Source organism: Thunnus maccoyii, chromosome 21, assembly GCF_910596095.1.
Source record: "Thunnus maccoyii chromosome 21, fThuMac1.1, whole genome shotgun sequence".
Classification (NCBI taxonomy): domain Eukaryota; kingdom Metazoa; phylum Chordata; class Actinopteri; order Scombriformes; family Scombridae; genus Thunnus; species Thunnus maccoyii.
The window spans coordinates 140,190-148,710 of record NC_056553.1 but is presented as its reverse complement, the minus strand read 5'-3'; the positions used below and the strand labels follow the sequence as shown (position 1 = coordinate 148,710).

General features: G+C 43.6%; 1 protein-coding gene across 1 annotated transcript; it reads right to left on the bottom strand.

Annotated features, from left to right (window-relative positions):
• Positions 1-5,874: 5,874 nt before the first annotated feature.
• LOC121888255 (glutamine-rich protein 2-like) lies at positions 5,875-8,521 on the bottom strand. Its single transcript, XM_042399691.1, has 2 exons — positions 7,862-8,521; positions 5,875-7,811 (listed from the first exon to the last, which is right to left on the bottom strand). Exons 1-2 carry the CDS (start codon positions 8,483-8,485, stop codon positions 7,278-7,280), a joined length of 1,158 nt encoding a protein of 385 aa, XP_042255625.1. The 5' UTR covers positions 8,486-8,521; the 3' UTR covers positions 5,875-7,277.

Below are 8,521 nucleotides of genomic sequence, written 5' to 3'. Positions count from 1 at the left end.
GTTCGAGTCTGTTTTTATGTGGTTGAACTAGTTCGGGTCTGTTTTTACGTGGTTGAACTGGTTCGGGTCTGTTTTTTACGTAGTTGAACTGGTTCGGGTCTGTTTTTACGTAGTTGAATTGGTTCGGGTCTGTTTTTATGTGGTTGAACTGGTTCGGGTCTGTTTTTATGTGGTTGAACTGGTTCGGGTCTGTTTTTTTACGCGCTTGAACTGGTTCGGGTCTGGTTTTACGCGGTTGAACTGGTTCGGGTCTGTTTTTATGTAGTTGAACTGGTTCGGGTCTGTTTTTATGTAGTTGAACTGGTTCGGGTCTGTTTATTACGCGGTTGAACTGGTTCGGGTCTGTTTATTACGCGGTTGAACTGGTTCGGGTCTGTTTATTACGTGGTTGAACTGGTTTGGGTCTCTTTTTTACGCGGTTGAAGTGGTTCGGGTCTGTTTTTTACGCGGTTGAAGTGGTTTGGTTCTGTTTTTATGTGGTTGAACTGGTTCGGGTCTGGTTTTACGCGGTTGAACTGGTTCGGGTCTGTTTTTACGTAGTTGAACTGGTTCGGGTCTGTTTTTTAAGTGGTTGAACTGGTTCGGGTCTGTTTTTACGTAGTTGAACTGGTTCGGGTCTGTTTTTTTACATGGTTGAACTGGTTCGGGTCTGTTTTTTACACGGTTGAACTGGTTTGGGTCTGTTTTTATGTAGTTGAACTGGTTCGGGTCTGTTTTTATGTGGTTGAACTAGTTCGGGTCTGTTTTTACGTGGTTGAACTGGTTCGGGTCTGTTTTTTACGTAGTTGAACTGGTTCGGGTCTGTTTTTACGTAGTTGAATTGGTTCGGGTCTGTTTTTATGTGGTTGAACTGGTTCGGGTCTGTTTTTATGTGGTTGAACTGGTTCGGGTCTGTTTTTACGTGGTTGAACTGGTTCGGGTCTGTTTTTTACACGGTTGAACTGGTTTGGGTCTGTTTTTACGTAGTTGAACTGGTTCGGGTCTGTTTTTTACACGGTTGAACTGGTTTGGGTCTGTTTTTACGTAGTTGAACTGGTTCGGGTCTGTTTTTTAAGTGGTTGAACTGGTTCGGGTCTGCTTTTATGTAGTTGAACTGGTTCGGGTCTGTTTTTTACATAGTTGAACTGGTTCGGGTCTGTTTTTACGTGGTTGAACTGGTTCGGGTCTGTTTTTATGTGGTTGAACTAGTTCGGGTCTGTTTTTACGTGGTTGAACTGGTTCGGGTCTGTTTTTTACGTAGTTGAACTGGTTCGGGTCTGTTTTTACGTAGTTGAATTGGTTCGGGTCTGTTTTTATGTGGTTGAACTGGTTCGGGTCTGTTTTTATGTAGTTGAACTGGTTCGGGTCTGTTTTTATGTGGTTGAACTGGTTCGGGTCTGTTTTTACGTGGTTGAACTGGTTCGGGTCTGTTTTTTACGTGGTTGAACTGGTTCGGGTCTGTTTTTACGCAGTTGAACTGGTTCGGGTCTGTTTTTTACGTGGTTGAACTGGTTCGGGTCTGTGTTTTTACATGGTTGAACTGGTTCGGGTCTGTTTTTACACGGTTGAACTGGTTCGGGTCTGTGTTTTTACATGGTTGAACTGGTTCGGGTCTGTGTTTTTACATGGTTGAACTGGTTCGGGTCTGGTTTTACGCAGTTGAACTGGTTCGGGTCTGTGTTTTTACATGGTTGAACTGGTTCGGGTCTGTTTTTATGTAGTTGAACTGGTTCGGGTCTGTTTTTATGTAGTTGAACTGGTTCGGGTCTGTTTTTATGTAGTTGAACTGGTTTGGGTCTGTTTTTTTATGCGGTTGAACTGGTTTGGGTCTGTTTTTACGTAGTTGAACTGGTTCGGGTCTGTTTTTTACGTGGTTGAACTGGTTCGGGTCTGTTTTTTACACGGTTGAACTGGTTTGGGTCTGTTTTTACGTAGTTGAACTGGTTCGGGTCTGTTTTTTACACGGTTGAACTGGTTCGGGTCTGTTTTTTTACGCGGTTGAACTGGTTCGGGTCTGGTTTTACGTAGTTGAACTGGTTCGGGTCTGTTTTTTTACATGGTTGAACTGGTTCGGGTCTGTTTTTTACACGGTTGAACTGGTTTGGGTCTGTTTTTATGTAGTTGAACTGTTTCGGGTCTGTTTTTATGTGGTTGAACTAGTTCGGGTCTGTTTTTACGTGGTTGAACTGGTTCGGGTCTGTTTTTTACGTAGTTGAACTGGTTCGGGTCTGTTTTTACGTAGTTGAATTGGTTCGGGTCTGTTTTTATGTGGTTGAACTGGTTCGGGTCTGTTTTTATGTGGTTGAACTGGTTCGGGTCTGTTTTTATGTGGTTGGACTGGTTCGGGTCTGTTTTTATGTGGTTGAACTGGTTCGGGTCTGTTTTTACGTGGTTGAACTGGTTCGGGTCTGTTTTTTACACGGTTGAACTGGTTTGGGTCTGTTTTTACGTAGTTGAACTGGTTCGGGTCTGTTTTTTACACGGTTGAACTGGTTTGGGTCTGTTTTTACGTAGTTGAACTGGTTCGGGTCTGTTTTTTAAGTGGTTGAACTGGTTCGGGTCTGTTTTTATGTAGTTGTACTGGTTCGGGTCTGTTTTTTACATAGTTGAACTGGTTCGGGTCTGTTTTTATGCGGTTGAACTAGTTCGGGTCTGTTTTTACGTAGTTGATCTGGTTCGGGTCTGTTTTTATGTAGTTGAACTGGTTCGGGTCTGTTTTTATGTGGTTGAACTAGTTCGGGTCTGTTTTTTACATAGTTGAACTGGTTCGGGTCTGTTTTTATGCGGTTGAACTAGTTCGGGTCTGTTTTTACGTAGTTGATCTGGTTCGGGTCTGTTTTTATGTAGTTGAACTGGTTCGGGTCTGTTTTTATGTAGTTGAACTGGTTCGGGTCTGTTTTTATGTGGTTGAACTAGTTCGGGTCTGTTTTTACGTGGTTGAACTGGTTCGGGTCTGTTTTTTACGTAGTTGAACTGGTTCGGGTCTGGTGTTACACGGTTGAACTGGTTCGGGTCTGTTTTTATGTGGTTGAACTGGTTCGGGTCTGTTTTTATGTGGTTGAACTGGTTCGGGTCTGTTTTTTACGTAGTTGAACTGGTTCGGGTCTGTTTTTACGTGGTTGAATTGGTTCGGGTCTGTTTTAGAAAGCAGGTTTATCAAACTCTGACTAACCTGAACTCTGAGCTGATGAACCTGAGATGACAGAACAGCTGATGAGAGTTAGTTCAATCAACTCATGATGATGAATGAAAACAGTCATCATCAATGGAGCTCCGATACTACGAGTCACCATGGCAACAGGTAAATAAAAGGTAGAGCCCCCGTGTGAATCAAGTGAACGTAGAGATATTAATGCATGTGTATGCAGACGATGCACATTTATCTTTTCAAAAGAGTCTGAGTCCGAGCTGGAAAAGTGTCAATAAAGTTTTGTTCAGTGTCATCCATTAATTGATTATTTATCAGACTTACATTTCCTTAATGATGATAAAGTGGAATCTGTGTATCAGGCTGCAGCTACATTACATTTTAAATATATTTGTTCAGCTTTAATCTGACGGACAAAACACGGGAAGCAGCAACTGAAGATGAAAAATATAGTTAGAGATTTAAAACATATATTGATCAAAGACACAGAGAGGTGACTGTAGCTCACAGTCTGATCAATAATAATGTGTTTGCTGATTTGCGTCGAGGTTAAAATACAGCAGATTTTAAATGTTCAGACGTCTGTTTGTATCTCAGCTCAACATCATTCAGTGATGCTGCTCACTCAGAAATATTAACATATAATCTACAATATTATAGGAACGATGATCCATCAGTGGACCAGTCACAGACTGATAGGGATCATTATTCATTGATCCCACGTATCTCAAGCTTCATACAGATTGTTTAAATTTAAACTGAGATTAAACATTATGTGTAATAAAGATTTGAGGCCAGCAGCTGCTCTAACAAACTGTCAGAGTCTCAGAGTTATGAACAGAAGGACATGAGTTTGATTCTGAGCTGAGGATCAATTCACACTGTGGAATATTTGAATTGCTGTTCAAAGAAATGATTGATGCATAAAATCTTTAGAAAGTCCTGAGTAACAAATTAATATCCAACCAGGATTTAGATTCTGACAGAAAGTAAAGCTCCACTAATGAACGAGCTTCAAGCTTTGATACGACTGAATGAATGAAGAAGAAACAGAGAGAAAACCTGCCAGCAAGCAGGTTAGCTTCACAGAGTCAGTTACCATGGTAACTCACCTGGAGTTTGAGTTACCATGGTTACTGACCCAGAGTTTAAGCTAGCTCTCTTTCTGAAACTGAAAACCCAGAATTTCCCTCAACTCTGGGTGAATAAACTCAGAGTTTTCACTAAACCTGCTTCCTGAAACAGACTCCTGGTTCTCAGGCCTCTTCTGGGGTAAGAGAACTGCCACAACATGACACCTCTCATATTAGACATGGAGCACGTTGCTTTAGAAAGATGTTTCTAGCATCTAACTTCATGTCAAAGTGTTCCCACTGGATTAATATTTTCTGATTATTTCAGCTCCTCTAATACGACTACTGATACTGAGAAATGTGTCTGCTGGTTTCTTATTCTTCTTTTTTCTGAGAATGAAACTCACACAGGGCCTTATATGGAGATTTTAGGGGGCGTCAATGATGTTAAGGATAAAATCTCCTCATGAACAGGTGATGTTCATCAGGCTGAAACCAGTGATTTAGAGAGTTTGTTGGAACAAACTTACAGGGAAACATCAGAGAGGTTCTAGTGAGGACATTTAAAGATTTTTGAAGACATAAAAACACTCAACAATCATCACTAACAACTTTTCAGTAGTTTTAAATGAGTTGTTTTAGTTCCAGTTTTAATGGTGCAAGATGCACCAGGGCAATCATGGTCATCATATTTTGGGTAGAAAAATTATGTTTATGGGAGTTATGGGAGGAAAAAGGGGTGAATTGACCCTTTAAATGGACCAGTAGGAAAGAGGCCCAGGTTCAGCAGCTGAGCAGCTAAAAAGTTCACATCTGCAATTAAAACACTGAAACTCCATTTAGTGCATGAATCAGTTTAACAGCTGAACACAGAAAATGAATTACCTTTAAATCCTGACTGATCCTGTTAACAAAGTTACTGTTGCTGTGTCACATGTGTTAATGCCATAGATTGTAAAAAAAATAACGAATGTAGTCGCTGTGACGTCACCTGTTGGTTTGTGGACTCCTGTTCTGAAGCCTCGAGTTTGCATTTTGACCGTCGCCATCTTGGATTTTTGGAGCCAAAAGTGACCATATATGGACGAGAGGGTGGAGCTGACCCTAACGCTAGCTGCTATCTGTTAGCTGCTTGCTTGGGTAACACTGTGCATTTACAGTCTATGGTTAACTGTGATAATGCTAATAGTAATTTTCACTGTGAAAAATAGGCTGAAAACCATTGAAACAAAATGTACTTATCAGAAAAACTGAACATTGACTCTGTAGAGGATCTTTAATTACAACCAAACACTGAACAAGACTTTTTAGGACCAAAATGTTACAATTAACTTTCATGAACTGAAAACACACTGAAATAGGGACGCTACGACTAAACTCTGTGAATCTGGGGTTACACTAATGTTACGTTACCTAACCAATGTTGTTGCCATGGTAGCAACTTGCCTGTGACGGCACCCACCTGTCACTCAAAGCAGCCACGTCCTTAATTATGGATAACTGAATGAAATTTAAGCCTTACTGAAATTTAAATGGCTGAGATATATAAAAATTCACCCTGTACAGTTGTCATGAATGTGGAAATTAGCTACAGAGACCAAAAGTGTTTGTTGTACCAGGCTGTAAACATGTTTATTTCTGCTGTAAAGTTGGCATTTTAACATGAGCGTCTTTGGGGACTGACTCACTTTTGGAGCCTCAAGTGGCTGTTCAAGGAACTGCAGTCTCCTGCTTCATGTTAACTTCATGCGTCAGTCCTGGAGGTTTCTGCTCGGTAAATGCACACGTCACTGTCTCAGTTTAAAGACACACTTCTGGTTTCTGCTGCAGAATCTGACACACATCAGTACTGATGTTTTACATTCAGTGACACCTGAATGACATTAATGTAAGATTCAGACATTAATCTAAATGTTACTGAGTAACACTAACATCTGATAGATGTGAAAGACTAGACAGAACTAAAGGAAGCAAAATACATCAAAGTTGATGTGTGATGGATGGCAAATAATTATAATTCATCAATAATAATTTGGTAAATAATAATGGCAAATAATTTTCTGCAGTTAAATGCAGATAAACCTGAAGTCTTGATGCTTGGTCTTGATAATCTTCTCTCATGGATCAGGCAGAACCTCAATGCCTCATCCTCATCTTCTCGGTCTGATTTTTGACCAGTTCATGAGGTTTGATGCTCACATTAAGACGCTGATTTGATCATGTTTCTTTCACCTGAGAAACAGCCAAACTCAGGTCTGCTGTGTCAAGAAATGAAATGGGGATGTTAATACATGCTTTTATCTAATCATGTTTGAGCTGCTGTGGTTCTCTTTTTACTTACTTAAGCGTTTATAAATCTTCCATAAACCACCTACAAACTGCCCAAAATGTTGCTGCGAGGCTCTTAAGACGGTCCAACGGATGGTCACATATTACTCCTATTTTAACCTCACTGCACTGGCTTCCAGTTCATCTTAGAATTCATTTTAAAGTTTTGGTGCTCACTTATAGAGCTCTACACGACTCTAAGTGTACTTCAGGCATGTTTTAGGACTCGGGGAGATCAGATTCTCCAGTCAGCAGCAGCTGAGCTTTGGAATAGCCTCCCAATAAGCTGGAGGTCTCTTGACACTGTGGACTCTTAAAAAGCAGCTAAAAACCACCAACAGGCATTTAGGTAGCATGTGATATTTCATGCTTTAATTTGTCTCTTATGTCTGTTCCCCTTGTATATTTTATCTGGTGTCTTTTTTTTATTTATTTGATTTGATTGGATTGGATTTCATATATTTTTTGTGCACACTCCTGCTGACTGAAGACTCACAAACTGTCTGGGTTGGGGGGGGGGGACCAGTCCTGACCCGTCCTGACCTGTCCTGACCCCTCCTGATCTGTCCTGACCCGTCCTGACCTGTCCTGACCCCTCCTGATCCGTCCTGACCCGTCCTGATCCATCCTGACCAACCCTGATCCATCCTGACCAGTCCTGAGTCGTCCTGAGCCATCCTGACCAGTTCTGATCCATCCTGATCCATCCTGACCTGTCCTGACCAGTCCTGACCCATCCTGACCCGTCCTTATCTGTCCTGATCCATCCTGAAAAGTCCTGACCAGTCCTGACACGTCCTGACACGTCTTGACATGATCCGATCTGTCCTGATCCGTCCCGATCCGTTCTGATCCATCCTGACAAGTCCTGATCTGTCCCGACCAGTCCTGATCCGTCCTGATCTGTCCTGACCAGTCCTGACCCGTCCTGACCCATCCCAACAAGTCCTGACCCGTCCTGACCAGTCCTCATCCATCCTGATCCATCCTGATCCATCTCGACAAGTCCTGACCCATCCCGCCCTGTCCTGATCCATCCTGACCAGTCCTGATATGTCCTGACCCGTCCTGACCTGTCCTGAGCCGTCCTGACCCGTCCTGAAAAGTCCTGATCCATCTCGACAAGTCCTGACCCATCCTGCCCTGTCCTGATCCATCCTGACCAGTCCTGATATGTCCTGAGCCGTCCTGACCTGTCCTGAAAAGTCCTGATCCGTCCTGACCTGTCCTGACCAGTCCTGACCCGTCCCAACAACTCCTGACCCGTCCCGACCAGTCCTGACCTGTCCTGACCAGTCCTGAGCCGTCCTGAAAAGTCCTGATCCGTCCTGACCAGTCCTGACCAGTCCTGATCCGTCCTGATCCATCCTGAAAAGTCCTGACCAGTCCTGATCCGTCCTGACCCGTCCTGACCAGTCCTGACCCATCCTGACATGTCCTGATCCATCCTGATCCATCCTGACCAGTCCTGACTCAATCCGATAAGTCCTGACCCGTCCTGATCCGACCCGACAAGTCCTGATCTGTCCCGACCCCTCCTGATCTGTCCTGGTCCATCCTGACAAGTCCTGACCCGTCCTGATCCATCCCAACCCCTCCTGATCTGCTCTGATCTGTCCTGACCAGTCCTGACCAGTCCTGACCTGTCCTGAAAAGTCCTGACCCGTCCTGATCCATCCTGACCCCTCCTGATCCGTTCTGATCCGTCCTGACCAGTCCTGACCTGTCCTGACCAGTCCTGAAAAGTCCTGACCTGTCCCGACCAGTCCTGACCCGTCCTGACCAGTCCTGAAAAGTCCTGATCCATCCCAACCCCTCCTGATCTGTTCTGATCTGTCCTGATCTGTCCCGATCCGTCCCGACCCCTCCTGATCCGTTCTGATCTGTCCTGATCCGTCCCGATCCGTCCCGACCCCTCCTGATCTGTCCTGATCCGTCTCGACAAGTCCTGACCCATCCCGCCCTGTCCTGATCCATCCTGACCAGTCCTGAT